Below are 16,777 nucleotides of genomic sequence, written 5' to 3' on the forward strand. Positions count from 1 at the left end.
GCCCTAAAGGAGATTTCTAGGAGCTAAATGTTATTCAATGGCAAAGACACTTTCTCCCACTAGGAAAGGTGGTACTGAGACTCCCTATACTCCCAGCAAAGTTGCTAGAGGATATTTAAGTATCTCCAGGGGAGCCACTCCCACTGTAGTGGGAGAATAGGGATCCAGGCCCATAGAAAAAGTTCTATGCTTTCTAAACATGCCCCTTTGCCATATGCCGTGAGGCGTTAAACTGTCCCTAACATACCACCACTGGGGTCTTGCTCTGGGATCTGAGCACAAAGCCAAATGCAACCCCAGCCACGCCATTCCAGCTCTGTTGGGGCTGACTATTTAATTCTCATATACCTTTGGTGGTAGGAAGGCAACAGCTGAAAATACTTTGCCAAGTGATGTTTTGGGGAGGGCTGAGAAGTCCAGAGGGGCAGGGTACAGTCTCCCCCTCGAGCTTTTGGCACAGGGCTCTTAGGCTGCGATAGGCGCTGTCAATAACATTTGCTGTAGGAGGTGGATGAACAGGTAGGTGTTATGCTGCCATCGACCCATCTGTGGCCCAGTGGGTGAGCTAAATCTACTCAGCCTAGAGCTCCTGGTGGATGAATAGTGCCAGGTTTGTATGACAAGTTACAAGAAAGGAGGGAAGATCTTTTAACATCAGCTGAGGGCTAACAGACCAAGCTGGAGGTACATGAGCACTAGAGGCCTGATCAAAACCACTAAATCAATGGAAAGACTCTCGCTGGCATCAGTGGGCTTTGGATCAGGCCCTATCTGAACCCTCTAGGAATGGTCCGAGCTGCAGCAGTCTGCCTTAAGAATAATTTGCTCCAGAGAGATTGTTTTTTGGTGAAGAAGCATGGGCTAGTGGTTAAAGCACAGGATGGGAAGCCCAGGGATCTGGCTTCTATCCCTGGCTCTATGTAGCCTTATGCAACTTGTTTTCCACCTTTTCTACCTGTCACCAGTGGCACCTGTCTCACCGTGGTGTTATGAGGCTTAATTCATTGGAGCATGTAAAGACTTTTCTGATGCTTGTCCTGAAGGCACTGTAACAAGTGCAAAGTGTCATTCTCTAAAAGCTGAACGAAGTTGCAGTGGAAACCCCGGAGCTGCTCGGGAGGGATCGCTTGAGACAAGGGGGCAGCCCTTGGGAGGTGGGTCCCTTTGGGCAGATTTCACTAGAAGTTCTTTTTATCCTTTAGTTCATGATGCTCTTTCCAGCAGAACTGGCACTGCTCCCTAACTATGCTTCCCATAAATAAAGCACAGCATCAGCTGTCATGTCAGTGGGAGACAAAAACATTTAATATGAAAGCCTTTAAACGGAAGAAGGAAATAAAAAGATAAAGGGCAAATTTTATTTTAGATTCCTTGCTGGTACATTTTTTTTTTGACAACAAGGGGATGCAAGGGCTTTATCAGCCCACCATTTGAGGATTTATTCACAGAGTCTTAATGCTTACAGAGAGTGGGGGAGACTTTAAAAACGATAAAGTCAGTACAAGTGGTAAGGAAAGCACTGAACAGGGGAGATTGATCAAGTGGCTGAATGACCATATGAAAAATGGGGACAATTCTTCACCTTTTGTATAAGCACTTTGGGATCTATAAAGAGTGCTGTACAGGTGTTTTGAATTGTCAGTACAGTTTTACAGAGCAAGCAGGAACTAGGGTTCCTAATGGAGACCGACAGGAAGGATAGCCTTAAACTAGTTAGATAGGGTTAAAGCCCTCTTCATTTTCAAAAAGTTCCTATTACCCAAAGCTTCCCTATGCCCATTCTCCCAGGGATCATTACGGGGGAGTTCTTGGCAGTTCGGTTTGAAGCAGGCAGACAGACTGCACACGTAGGTACATCAAACCCCCAGACTATTTCCTAACCCTGCATATATCCCAGCTGTAACTTAGCAACCTATGCTGGGCACTAGCATCTAAACAGAAATGCAGTCTTGGAGGAGGGAGGTTTAACCTTTCATTAAGCACCACTCCTCTTTCTACCCCTTTCTGTTCACATACCTAGCAACAACAAGAGAGACACTTCAGAGAATATTTTCCAAAACAGCAAAAGGAGTTAGGTACCCAATTCCTGTCAGCTTTCAATGGGAGATGGGCAGCTAATTCTCTTTTGTGCCACTGAAGATCTGCCTCTTTGTCACCAAGACATACATTATGAGATAAACAAACATATCGCACCAACCCAGAGCCTATGAGTCAGCTGTGGCCATAGACGTTAAGTGTTGATGATTCAAATTCTGCTCGTTTCAAGAGCCTGCTTGTGAAAGCGACAAGTTAAACCCACCGTCAGCTTGTGATGCACTGTCATGCTGACCCACAGGCACTCAGCTAACAGAGATGCATTAGAAATACTTAGGTGGATGGATACTAGCAGGAACTTAGAAGGATTAATTCAGGCTTGCTAGCGTTCTTGCAAGATCAAGGCTTGGTCTACACTTACCCCCCAATTCGAACTAAAGTACGCAACTTCAGCTACGTGAATAACGTAGCTGAAGTTCGAAGTACCTTAGTTCGAACTTACCTCGGTCCACACGCGGCAGGCAGGCTCCCCCGTCGACTCCGCGGTACTCCTCTCATCTAGCTGGAGTACCGCAGTCGACGGCGATCACTTCCTGGTTCGACTTATCGCGCCCAGACAAGACGCGATAAGTCGAACCCAGAACTTCGATTTCCAGCCGCCGAACTAGCGGCTGGGTATAGACGTACCCTTAGAAACTATTTCTACCTGGCAGGCTCTTTTGAAGGATGGCCTCCCAGTTATCTAGGAGGTGGGCTGGGACTTTGACCTTTTCCCTTCACCCCGTCATGGCTATTTTCTCCCTGCCCTCCTTGGCAGAAGTGCTACCATGACATGGGTCTTCTACATCAGACACACAAGGGTAAAGAAAATAGTACTACCTACCACTCATACAGCCATTTCAACAGTAGGTCTCAAACTGCTTTACAAAGGAGGTCAGTATCATTATCCCAACTGTAAAATGGAGAAACAGAGGTGTAGAGAGAGGAAGTGACTTGCCCAGGGTCTCCCAGCAGGCCAGTGCTGGGAACAGAATTCAGATCTCCTGAGTCCCAGTCCAGTACCCTATCCACTAAGCAACACACCTGCTTCCCAGTTTTCCCTACAATAGTTCTTGGCATTTATATAGCACTTTTCATCTGAAGATCTCATGGCACTTTGGAAAGGCAGGTGTCGTCCTACTCAATTAAGTGACTTGTCCAAGGCATCACCGTGAGTCAATGACAGACTGGAATAGAACCCAGGCCCATGATTTTCAGAAGTGTCTAATGATTATGGCTGCCCAACCTGGGCTGCATTAAAGGGATCCGGCTTTCAGAGAGTGGGTCCCTAAATGCATGGCACCCAAAAATCAATAAATCACTTTTAAACATATTACCTATCTCCTTGCTCCCACGTCTGCAGCTTTAACCACTGATGTTGTGGCCAAGTGTTGGTCAATCGGCTGTTAAAAGTTAATGTTGGTAATATTTCATTATACATAAAGCTGTCAACCCCTTTTACACAAGTGTCCACATAGGATTAATCCTTCTCAGTCTACACCTTTCATGGATATCATCATCATTTCCCCACAGAAATCAGTCTCACCTGCCTACCAAGAACCTGACAACAGCTAGGCTCCTGGTGTGCTAAGACCACTGACTATCATGCTGACCAGTAGCATCTCACTGGTTCCTTGCGCTTGCCTGTTGGCTCGTCTTATACTTAGACAGTAGGCTCTTTGGGGCAGGAACCGTCTTTTTGTTCTGTGTTTGTACAGCGCCTAGCACACCTGGATCCTGGAACTTGACTACTGCAATACAAACATTAATAAATAATATTAACACATTTATTCTGCAATTAAGTGTATAGACAAGTTAAATGTGTAAATAGCACCAACTCAGTGAGATTCATCCTACAAAAAAAGAATTTCATCAACAGTACAAAAGATAAGTGCAGTGTTTGGCCTTTTTTGCTCTAGATCCGGTGGTTTAAAAAAATTACAAAATCCATATATATTTTAAAAAGATATAAGACAGGAGGCACGACGGGAGTTTTCGAAAGCACCAATGGATATGAAGATCTTGTCCTAGCACATTAAAAGAATAAATGCTGCCTTTGTTTTATCAACTGTTTTAATCAATAAGGCGTGGGAAAGATGGTTAATGTCTTGGATACAGCTGTTGAGTTTCCTCTTTTGTTCAAACACCCTGCCTATGCCATAAAAGGGAACACACGGGGATAAAATTCAACTCAACATGGGATTTCTCCTACTTAACTAATAAAGCCTCCTGTTGCTTTGTTTCTGGAGACTGCTTCTCTGTACTGAGTTTCTCTGACAAGCCAGCAGGATATATAATGAATCCGAGGCAGCCAGCAGAATGCATAGGTGAAAGCGCCCCAGCAATCCTTCAATCTTCAGCATGGCCAGCAGGGGAGGCAGAAGTGCAAGCTTCATGGTTAGGACACACTTCCATACATTAAGGAACCAGTTCAAACCTTCCTGGGTACTTTATAAAATTACTTCTCAATGTAGTTCCATGGACAGGGGAGCCAGGATTCAATGGCCGTGTGAAGCTTGCCTGCTGATCCCGAATGTTGAAGCAGCTCTCTATGAACATGGGCACACACGTATTATATTTAGGACACTAATGGAAATAAAATCCACTGGTTAAAATGGGTCAAATCACTGCTGGCATAAGGGGGTGAAGCCAATGGAGTTATGCCAGAAGTGAAGTCGGTCCTGGCTGTCTGAATGGAGACTGGGATAACAAGTTTATGATGTTGGGAACCCTGAGAACAACAGTATCTCAGTCCTGCCTAGGTCACTACACTCTGGTGCTATTTTCTCCTCAAAACAAACACTTCTTAATTGTACATAAAACCAAACATATGTAGCCAAACAGCTGTATATACAAAATACAACGCCTGCCGTGTTCATGGAGAATTGATCTCTGCTCATTAAGTGTTGTGGCATTGCCACATTAACTCCCGCAAACAAGCCCTCCATCAACACTGTAAGCATTGTGTATCTGCTCTCCAAAAGAATACACACACATTGCAGCTGCCCAGTATAGACATGTACATTCACCCTGGATGTTCATTCCCAAGTTCTTTTTTTGTACATACGGAGCGATCATTTTTGGCTGCAGCCATAAGAGCATGCTCCTTATGTACACCTGTGTTCTGTCATTTGCCACCTGTTCCCCCCTTCCTGGTATAAGACAAAGCACAACGAAAGGAGACATACAAAGCATAGGAGATCACCACCTCTCCTCCAACCCCCCATATCCCAAATCTCTCAAGGCACATGACACTGCCCTCACTCAACCCCTCCCACCCTTTGTAAGGGCAAAACAAATACAGAGCTCTTCTCTGTTAAGCGTCAGTTGAATGTTTGATTCTTGGTGTGCTAGTGAGATAAAAGCATTTTTTAAACTAATGGATCCTAACTCCCATTCCTGATGTTTCCATGGGAAATATTAATTCTTTTAAAAAACATTTGCTGATGGGTAAAACCACTTGTTGGTTTTCCCACAGTAAAGGTCAGCTTTAAACCTCCTACCCCTTGGGCAAAGAGATCCCTTGCCCCTTTCTATTAGGTATTAAAGAGTGATTATATGTTTGTTTACTCATGGAGTTCAAACACTCACTGGACAGCTAGCTTTGGTGTGCTTCTGGCTCCTTCTCTAGCTCAAGTCCATCTTCTCACAAACCAAGATTATTGCCCTAAAAATAATCTGTTAAGTGTCTCTCAGAAATAGAGGGAAAGGGGGTTGGGGTGATTCTAAACTGAGAAAGTTAGAACTCCTGTCCATCCCTTCCCACATCCAAAGAGGGAATTGTCCCTTTGCACAGACTGAACCAACAGCTCCTCCTTTGCTCCTGGTTACTGCTCTGAATCGGAGACGTAAGAGGGCTGAGTCCATCTCCACACCAGCATATCCTCTCCTGCTATTCTGTGTGACTCTGTCTGAATCCGTGATTCGTTTGAAGCCAGGAAGTCCACAGCTCTGTTCCAGACCCGCTTCATTTTTTTCCTGGAAGGAGCAGCAAAACGTAAGCGTTATCTCTGCCTTATGTTTTCTTGCTTAGTGCACTTGTCACTGCCTACAAAGTGACTCTTAACCTCCTCCCGTTGCCTTCCAATATAGAGTAAAGGAGATCAAAGCTAACATTCAGAGCTAATTCTGAGACAGGGCATCAAGGCACAAACTCTTTATACATGGTTCTAATACTGTGGAAGGTGAGCCCTCCAGGCACTACAAGCAGGCTTACAGATTGCACAGAATTCCAGATCTGAATTGTGGTGCAAGGAGACCCCAATTAGTAATTTTCCCCAAGGACACCTGCAATAACGTTTGCAGATTTTAGATTTTAGAACACAAAGTGGAGCTTGCCCTGTTCTGGATCCGTGTCTAGTTATGCTCCCAAATTTCAATTCAGGATCCCATGCAGGCAAATGAGCTCAAACCTTTTTGATCAGATCAAACCACATCAGACCGACTGATAAGGATGAGAATGATTAAGGCTTTGTACTTCATAACAGCATGGATCTCAAAGTACTCTACAAAGTAGGGATGATCTCCATTTTACTGAAGAGGAAACGGAACTTTAGAGATGAGGCAAATGGCATACTGCAGCAAAGAAAAAACAGGACCCCGTCTACTAACTCCCCATCCTGTGATCCAGCTACTCGACCATGCTGCCTCCTTGAAGAGCAACAAACCCAGAAACCTACCTGTAATTGGACAGCATCTCCCATTTACATCTGCCTAATTAGCAATTGCTTTGCTCTGGCCAGTGGGGAAACCCAAATTTGATTAGTGAGCTTAGTCTCACTCCCATGGCAGGCAATGCACAGAGCCATCCAGGAAAGAGCTACTCTGATGCTCTGGCTACACGCTGGATGCCTCATTCTGAAAGGCACAGCACTGCAGTCCTCCTGGCCAGATGATATGACAGAGCAGTGATGTTCAGGATAACATCTGATTCAAGTTTAGATGAGGGAACACAAATAGAACACCCCAACACCCAGGAAAAGCAAACAAAAGCCAATTTCTCCTTGCTATGACAGTGACAGCACACCTGTGTGAGTGTTCAAAATGTCAGCACTAGGAGAAGAGCTCTGCGTGGCTCGAAAACTTGTCTCTCTTGTCAACAGATGTTGATCCAATAAAAGATTATCTCACCCACCTTCTCTCTCTAATATCCTAGGACTGACATGGCTACAACTACACTGCATAGCACTAGGACTGTCACATTTATCCCCAGTGGGTTACAACAATAGTCTGGGTTATGTCAGAATCCTTTGCAATCCCAAAGGCCAGACTCATTCCTCTAAAATTCCTCACACCCCCCTCCCCAATAAGTCTGCTTCCAGTCTGTTACCCACGAAGTGCACTATGACCTGAGCTGAAGGCCCCCCTTCCTAAAGGGAAAGAATTTGCTCACCTGCTTTGGGGTGGAATGAGGGTGTCTCGAACGTGAAGGATGCCTACATATGGGTATCGCTCCAACCTCTGTTCCCACTCTTTGTAGTGACCCTGGACAGCATCTGTAAGAGGAAACAGAATGGGGCAAAGGGGAGTGAAATTATCTGAAATGAAGAGACCATTTTAAATTTGATCACCAAAGAGCTGTAGGGTTCTACCTATGATTTTCTTCACCATTTCATACATGGCCTGCTCCTCTTCTTCCACCTTCCGCCAGCGATACTTCAGGAGTAACAGGATCCCCCAGAGGACGATTAGACCTATGAGTGGACGAACACAAATGGAAGCATGTGCACTCATATTCATGTGTTCAGTGGATGTTAGCTGCTCTATTTTCTACTCTTATCAGAGACAGTTTTTATTCTCTGCTATCCAGGGCCTGCCTGGAACTATATTTGTGTTATTCATGTTGTTTATTGTGGCAACCACAACTCATGGGAATTCTGAAACTGACAGTGCCTGGAGTCAAACTCCCAAGGGGAGAGATTTCTTGGCAGTTCCCTTCCGCCAGAAAACTCAGGATGACTATTGGTCTCTACAGCATTAAAATTCAAGACCCCTCACTTTGACAGAGCCTACCCCACAATAATCCAGAAGAACAGTCAGGCTTCACTGCTCTCGAAATAAGGGGTCAGAAAGGAGAGGAAGCAAGGCCTTGTGGTTAAGGCACTGGACTGGGACTCATGAGATGTAGATTTAAGTCGTGACTTTGGCTAGGTCTACACTACAGCGGACTTCCGACCTAAGATACGCAACTTCAGCTACGTGAATACCGTAGCTGAAGTTGCGTATTTTAGGTCGGCTTACCTGGCGGTGAGGACGCGGGAAAGTCGACCGCTGCCGCGCTGCCGCCGACTCCGCTACCGCCTCTTGTCGAGGTGGAGTTCCGGAGTCGACGGCAGAGCCATCAGGGATCGATTTTACCGCGTCCTCACGAGACGCGGTAAGTCGATCCCCGATAAACCGATTGCTACCCGCCGGATCGGCGGGTAGTGAAGACGTAGCCTTAGCCACTGACCCCCTTTATGACCATGAACAAGTCACTCAGTCTCTCTGTGCCTCAGTTACCTATCTGTAAAATGGGAATAATGATACTTCCTTTGTCTGTCTTGTCTATTTAGATTATAGGCTCTTCACAGCATGACAGGAACTGCCTTTCACTATGTGTCTGTACAGCACCTAGCAGTTGGGCCCTGATCTCAACTGAAGCATTTGGGCACTACCACAATATAAATTGACAAAGAAATACTACAACTCATTAACAGTGATGCCAGAAGACTGAACAGTGTTGTACATGGAAGGGATGAGAACAAAGTCTTTGGGCAGGTTGTTAATAGACTAACTTTGCAGGCCACCACAACGAATGTTTGAGATACACTTAAATGAGATGGACAGCTGATGTACTTGCTGATTTGAAATAAAGGAAAAGCACTTACTGCATGACAATGGGTCTCTACAGGTCTCCTTCTATTGCAAGATCACAGGTTAATTAGATAGAAATTAACTCACCAATTCCTTTAACATTTACCACTAGTTTAATGTGGTTGTGGGAGTTTGTGTAGGGACGGGGAAAGCTCAGCTATTAAGGCTAAAGACTTACTCCAGAAGAAGATTAAAAGGTTCATAATGGCGGTGCTTATTGCCCGGCGGAAACGACAGCCTAACCCCATCCGAGGACGGGTGGATTCGAGGCACACCACCTGGTCTACACTGGTAACCGGTTCTGATGGGTCTTCCCCTTTTAACCTGATGGGAAAAGGCAGAAAACCACCCCTGAAGAGTGCACAGACTCCAGCAACAGACTTTAATCAGGACAAGGTGCGCAAACACATTGCAGCAGCTGTAACTCTTTCAGCACACCATGTAGAAAACACTAAAGCATTCTCACTGCTGGTCTTTCCAGAACATTTCAGCACTGGCTGCTTAGCAAGGGAGGAATGTGGCTTTAGAAAAGGCAGCAGGATCAGAACTCCCACTGGTAAACTGAAGTCTCCCTCTGCAGACACTTTGACAGCACTTCTCAGTGTGCAGAAGATTAAACTTTAAATTGGATTCCCATCTCCCAGCATAGAGAAATGGAAATGTTTACTGAGTCACTCATCAGCAGTTGCGCAGAAAGCAGCTGAGAGAGTGTGAATGTCTGTGGAGGCTGGACTGTTTTCCTTGCTACAGATGAGCATAAACAGTTTAGCTGGAAACGTGACACCAAATCAAATATGGCTAACGTAAACCAGACACAACCTTGGAAAGCGTTTATGGCACAGTTCATAACACATTCCCAAATTCACTCGTGCATGCACTATGCCATCAGATACCCTTTGCACTTATAGCACAGATGGACAGATCTACATGAGTTTGCTTCCTTATTGGATCTATTAAATCAGTAGGCATTAGGTAAATCCAACTGAAAGTGCTCCAATTTGTAAGAGATGTATTAAGATTTTTTTTTTTTTAAAGCTACCAATTCACTGTAGGGTTGTAATGAATAGCCCACTGTAGACAGGTAGTGCAAATTACTTGAACCCTTAGTCCAGCAGCATGCAAATAACAAGCCATTGGCAGGTTATAGTTTAACTGAGCCGTGCTGTAATTGGAGATACCCAACTGTTTCACAACCACTTTGTCTGATTTATAGTCCAAATCTTAAATGAACGTATAGAACAGGCAGCAGAATTACCAACCACAGCGATCTTATTTTGTTCTGTTTTTACCAGTGCACAGTCAAAATAACTTCACATAATGTCTGTTAAAAAGCCAACCGCAGTTTTTTAGCACACTGTACATTCTTATTGAGTTTCATAATGAGCTGCCAAACACTGGATCAATTCAGTGAGCTGTTGATGAAGTTGTTAATAATGCATCTGAAGAAGTGGGTTTTTTTACCCACGAAAGCTTATGCCCAAATAAATCTGTTAGTCTTTAAGGTGCCACCGGACTCCTCCTCTTTTTTTTTTTTTTTTTTTAAGAAATAGACAACACCTGGAACATTAGATTACAGCAGTAGCTGTAGGGGGCAGGTTAGGAGAAAAAAAAAGAATGGAATTCTATTCAAGCTATGCCCACAACTCCAGTGTTTCTGCTGAGATGAGTTAAATAGCAGTGAAACAGCTATGTTGACATTTAAATGATCATTACTAGACCCCAGAGTTAATACTGAATGGAGACAGGTCACATCTTTGTGAGTTATGTTAGTATGTCCACTGACTCAGGAAGACAATATGCATTAGGTTACATTCAGAATGTTATAGTCAACTATAAGGGCTACAGGTTTAATATTCTGTTTCCCTGCATCATTAAATCCTTCAGAAACTGGTAGAAACATGAAATGTGCTGGTATAGCATAACAATTCATGCTAGTTCAATCTAATCTCTGATAACTGCAAAGGGGGCAACTTCAGATTGCTAATATTTTCCCTCCTTGACAGTTCTCCAAAGTAAGTTGCTTTCAAATAATGTATCTGCGTTTTGGTGCTTTAAACTATGTTTATAATGGGTCCCTGCCTACAATTAGTGGTTCTTAATATCTCCCACACAGTCCACGAGGACATCCGAATGAGACAGGCATAGGAGCCTTTATAAATATACAGAAAGCACTTATACAGCGTTTTATATTTTTCAAAGGGCTGAACAAAACCTTAAGCTGATTTTCACAGGATGATGATTTCAACTAGATGAAATTCAAGATTGTCAAACACAAATATTCCTCACTCCCCTCTCAAGTGTTAAAATCATGGCTGTCCATGAAGGATAAGAGGAAATACTCTATCTCAGACAGATCCAGCACCCAGTGAAGGTAATGAGAGCCTTTCTATTGATCAGATAGTCTGTTAGTAATACATACTAATGCTGACACATTCACAATTTTTTTTTTTAAATAGCAACCTTCATCCTCAGATCGCACAGCATTTTACTAACTAACAGGATTGCTTCAGTCACTAATGACATTCAGTCACCTCAGCGGTGGAATGTGGCTGCACATTAGAACACCAAAGCCCCATTTGCAGCAGAAATACTGAAGAGAGCAGTATCCAATGGAAAGCGTTGGGGAGAATTTTAAAAGACAGATTCTAATCACACAGATTTGGAACACAGGCAGGACATGTGGACTAACACTTTAAATTGTTTGCAGCGCTGTTGTAGCAGGGTTGATCCCCGGATATTAGAGACACATAGTGGGTGAGATAATATATTTTGCTGGACCAACGTATGATGGTGAAAAAGACAAGCTTTCGAGCTACACAGACCTGAATAGAGCTCTGTGCCGCTTGAAAGCTTGTCTCTTTCACCAACAGAAGTTAGTCTAATAAAAGGTATTACCTCACTCCTAAATCTTGCAGTAAGTGCCAGGGGATCTTTAATAACCACAAGAATTCAGGACCTCAGATTTGTCCATCATCTGAAAGACAGCAGCTCCATGAGCACAATGCCCCCCAACACAATGTTGGGACACTGACTCACCTACCAAATCACCAACAGTTACTGCAGCACACTACTTTTAATTTGGAGGTTCTCCCATTCAAGTACTGACCACCCCAATCCTGGCTTATTTTATGAGATCTAACAGGACAGGTGATATGCCAACAAGCCAATATATACTAAATATCAAATTACGTAAGATCAGCCAGTGCTGTGAATTATAACTTGAACAGCTTGTGCTGCCACTCACTCACCATATCCCTAAATCATTGTTACTGTTCAGTATCCATTGCAGGGCATCTTCAAACTTCTCTGGGGAATTACCGGTTACATTCTAAATGGAAGAATCCATAAGAAGATTAATTCTGCATTCATTTGAGAAGGTGGAATAACATTATTGCCTTGCTGTAATGGGAGAAATTGCTCTACCTGCATTTTTTTTTCTAGATTACCTCTTATCAATTTAACTAACTCAGCAAACTGGCAGAGAGGCAAACCAAATCTACAGATCAGCCTGGAATCTTGACTACAATTTATAACTTGGTATATCATACATGAAGCACACTGTAAAACAATATTCTCCCTACACTTCTGAGACTAACTGCTAAATACAACATAATCTTGCTGACAATTTTCTATGAATAAGTGGAACGTTAGATCAAAGCAGCCTGCCTTCTATCACTTTGGGGTGAGCTGGGGAAAACCTTACTGCTGCCAATCCCCAATACAGGGACGTTTCTGGCATCAGAAGACTGACAACTAAGGAACAATCATTCGTTAGATTTACAACAGCTAAATCAGTGTTGTCAGAGAGATGGAGTAGAAGATTGTTTTCTGAAAGAAATGCGGAGAACAGGACTGGCCAAAGGAACATCTGGAAAGACTGGAAAGATTCAGAACCGGATGAAGAAATGAACCAGATGGTACATTGTTTTATAAAGCAATAAATAACAGACAGAAAGAAATTAACTACAATACACAACAATTAACACTCATTCCAATCCTACTTACCGCCACATAATCCTTTGCTTCACTAATCAGAATGCATTTACTTTTTAGCTTCTCAGGGTTTCCACACTCAAAATTACCTAGAAAACAAATCAAATAGATGGAAACAACCCTGAAAAAAATCCAACTCTTAGACAATCAGGAAATGCCCTGAACGATCTGGAAGCGTTATTCTTTTAAATCAGTTTTAGCTGTAGCCAAAATGCTTACACCGAAGATTGGAGTTAAATATTTTAGCCAGATAATGTTATGACCTTTAATAAAATTTGTAGCTATTGTATATAGGCTAAGACAAGGGTTCTCAAACTGGGGGTTGGGCCCCCTCAGGGGGTCACAAGGTTCTTATATGGGGGGGGGTCATGAGCTATCAGCCTCCACCACAAACCCCGCTCTGCCTCCAGCATTTATAATGGTGTTAAATATATAAAAAAAGTGTTTTTAATTTATAAGGAGGGGTCGCACTCAGAGGCTTGCTATGTGAAAGGGTCACCAGTACAAAAGTTTGAGAACCACTGGCCTAAGATAAGGGCAATCAAATCTATTGCTTCAAGGTATATGCTACCCACCACAGGAGCCAAGAAGAATACTGCCATCTCACACTACAAAACTGCGCATTTGGCCAAATGCACTAGGAACACTTTCCATCAGGTATGGCGGATGTTCAACTTGACTGATCAATGTTACAGTGGAGCATACCTCCCTGCTTCAACCTTCTACTAGAACAAAGGCAAATGTTGGAGGAAAGTCCACAAACCCAAACCATGAAAACCTGACTTGAAAAGAAGTCTGAACATACCTATTAAATAACTGCTACTATGCTATTGAGTACAATTTTCAAAAGTGATTTAGGCACTTGAGAGCATAAGACTCACTGAACATGTAAAGGAGTTGGGCTCCTAAGTTACTAAATCACTTTTCAAAATGGAACTCAAGTACTTTTGACAATTCTACGCATTAGCACAATATTAATAAGATTTGCTTGACTGAATAATGAGAAGATATAAGAAACTTCTAACTGCATTTCCTTCTCCAACATGAAACCATTAGTCATTGACCTGGGCAGCCACTTGTATTCTAATGTCTGGTTGGACTGTTTTGGCCAGTGTTCTAAGCCAATGTTTTATATAAACATATGGAAAAGCTTTGCTGTTGGACTCTGGTATCCTGCAAAGCATTTGAGGCACTGGGGTAAAAAAAAAAAAGTTATAAAGTTGAGTATTTGCATCTCAAATTCCCCAATATATGATCTGCAAATAACAGCTCCATACAAACACAGATACCTTGGCAGTGACATAAGTGCATTAGTAAAGCACAATTCACATTTAAAGAAAACATTTTCTTCACCTTTTGCCTGCTTTCTCAGTGCCGCTCAAGTCATTTGCACAAGGAAAATGTCCAGCCAGCTGGGAGATGCAGTTTGCTGAACCCTCCTAAGTGCTTTATAATGACAATCAGAACTCACCAGCTTGTATTGCCAGGTAGTTATATAATTCATACAGCATGGTCATTAAAATGTCCTTCTGTTTAGCTTGACAGAACTGAAAGTCAAAAATAAATAATAAACATCAATACATCAATAGCAACAAGATAGCAATTAGATCAGCCAAAATACAAAAATAAAATACTAATAGAAGTGTATGTTCAGTTGCACTCTACTTCATCTGGTAAAATTAAAATACAGGATTACTGAGGCAAAAAGTCTCAGGGCCTAATCCTGTAAATTGCTGAGCACTTCCTGTGAAATGCAAATCCCAAACATCATAGCCTTCTACTCCAACAGCAGCTGAAGGAGCAGTTCCTTCAAACTCAGGTACTGTAAATAGATTTATGATATACTTCCCCAGAACATCGCAAGAGACCAACTATCAATTTACCAGCATATCTCACCACTCTGAATTTGATACAGAAGTCTGTCTCTCTCAATAGTGCATTATGGAATAAATCAGAACTGCATAAACACATCTCAACAGAGATTAGGGATTTAGCTTTATTAAAGCTTCTATTAGAAAAACTGACTATACAGGTAAAATCTGTCACAAATCAAAGTCACTTATGTTACAATTAACTAAAGAAAATAACACCAAGTGATTCAGATCTTCAGTAGCTTAAATCTACAACTTTCAGATTCTTCTATACAGTCACAATCTAGTCTGGCCTGCAAAAAAAAAAAAAAAGCCTATTAAATCTAACTTTGGTAAACCACTAAATTCCACCTGTAAAATGATACAGGCTATTTGGCAGTGATATTGACAGTAACTGATTTGTGAAATTTGCTAGAATAGTTAACTGTCTGTGAGATGCCTGTCCCTACAGTACAGATTTTTAAAAAACGAACTTTAAATTTACACTTACATCATCTGTCCTTGTCTCACAATCCACAGTTAACAGTTTAACTGAGAGAGAGAGAAGAAAATAAGGGTTAGTCAGCTGGAAAATAAAAACAACAGAGAAAATAACTAGTGATTAAAGCAGTGGTTAAAAATAGCTACTTTTAAAGCATCTGATTCTTCTACCATTCATCCCATTGAGTATTACCTTACTAGTCAAACAGTGCTATTGAAACAACTAAAGTAGGCCATATCGAAACCCAAATTAGTAACATACACATCAGGGCAGAAACAAGGAATTTTGTTCAGTAGGCAAATAGGTTGGAGTTTACAAACCATTTTGCAAATAATTCTAGAGAGAAGAGATGTTTTATGCTCTTGTAGTATTCACTGACTGAGAAAACAGGGCAGCGTGCTCACCTAGTCAATGCACAAAACACTCTCACCCGTGTTGTGTTTTGGCAACCACACTTTGCAACCTCTTTCCACATACCCTTTTCCTTCATTTTGGAACCAAACAGAACATTTCTGTGAATTTAATCTGCTACAGTAGGGATATGTCACTTTTTTTTGCATATTTAAGCTCAAATGTTCTTGGAGGTAGCAGCAGAAGGCAATTTCAAGTCTTGTACTTTTGAAGTGGTCAAGATCAAGGACAATGGATGACTGTGCTTTGTAGAAAATGACATTAAAACAGATGATGGGCAATTACACGGGTAGTACATCATTATGATAGAGGATCATAAAATATGTCCTCAGTGCTAGATGAAAATTTAACTCCCCATAAAAATCTATGGATTTGAAGAATCTCAAGCCAAGTTCACTTGAGAAAAAAAAACCCACCCACAAGACACTTTTCCATGACTAACAAGGTGCCCCAGGGATTGGGGAGACAAGAGGCAAAGAAAACACATGAAGACAGAGAGAAGAAAAATAAATGCAGTGAAGATGGACAATAGAGGGGATGGAAACAAGAGGAGACTGGAGAGAAAGAAGGAGAGAGGAAAAGGGGGGAAGTGATTTTAAAAAGTCTTTAATCCCCCACATACGGTTCTCCTCTGCCCCCAGAAGCCAGCCTGGCCCGATCATCTTCGCCCAGAGGATGCCCAGGAAAATCACCAACAACACCAGGGTGGCCAGGTACAGGAACCAGGACAGGTAGAACTCCAGACCCTTACCCTTTCCTACTGTACCCTGCTTGGGGGCTGCCCCTGTCAACTGACTCGTGGAGGTTAACCCTTCTCCCCCTGTCCTCCATGGGATCCTGCGGATTAATCTCCCTACTACTGTTGCTGTCCCGCCCTGGGTGCTGGGGGTTAACCCGCCATCTCTTGTCCACCACTGGGTGCTGGGGGTTAACCACCCATCTCTTGTCCCACTCTGGGTGCTGGGGGTTAACCACCCATCTCTTGTCCTCCTCTGGGTGCTGGGGGTTAGCCTCCTTTCTGTCTCCCATTGGGTGCTGGGGGGTAGCCTCCTTTCTGTCTCCCATTGGGTGCTGGGGGTTAAACCAACATCTC

The 16,777-nt window shown here is 42.8% G+C and overlaps 1 protein-coding gene across 1 annotated transcript in view; it reads right to left on the bottom strand.

The window, feature by feature from the left end:
- Positions 1-5,900: 5,900 nt before the first annotated feature.
- LOC112106117 (LEM domain-containing protein 2) overlaps positions 5,901-16,777 on the bottom strand; it is an 11,771-nt gene continuing 894 nt past the window's right edge. Inside the window, exons 1-9 of the mRNA XM_024199183.3 lie at positions 16,307-16,777; positions 15,283-15,323; positions 14,393-14,468; positions 12,934-13,010; positions 12,177-12,256; positions 9,107-9,252; positions 7,665-7,766; positions 7,466-7,568; positions 5,901-6,051 (exon numbers count right to left, since the gene is read on the bottom strand). The exon at positions 16,307-16,777 is cut by the window's right edge and continues 894 nt beyond it. Coding sequence (XP_024054951.2) covers positions 5,901-6,051; positions 7,466-7,568; positions 7,665-7,766; positions 9,107-9,252; positions 12,177-12,256; positions 12,934-13,010; positions 14,393-14,468; positions 15,283-15,323; positions 16,307-16,777 — 1,247 coding nt within the window. The remainder of the gene's footprint in view (positions 6,052-7,465; positions 7,569-7,664; positions 7,767-9,106; positions 9,253-12,176; positions 12,257-12,933; positions 13,011-14,392; positions 14,469-15,282; positions 15,324-16,306) is intronic.

The sequence above is a fragment of the Terrapene carolina genome, unplaced genomic scaffold (assembly GCF_002925995.2).
Source record: "Terrapene carolina triunguis isolate 2854851 unplaced genomic scaffold, T_m_triunguis-2.0 Scaffold197, whole genome shotgun sequence".
Taxonomy (NCBI): domain Eukaryota; kingdom Metazoa; phylum Chordata; order Testudines; family Emydidae; genus Terrapene; species Terrapene triunguis.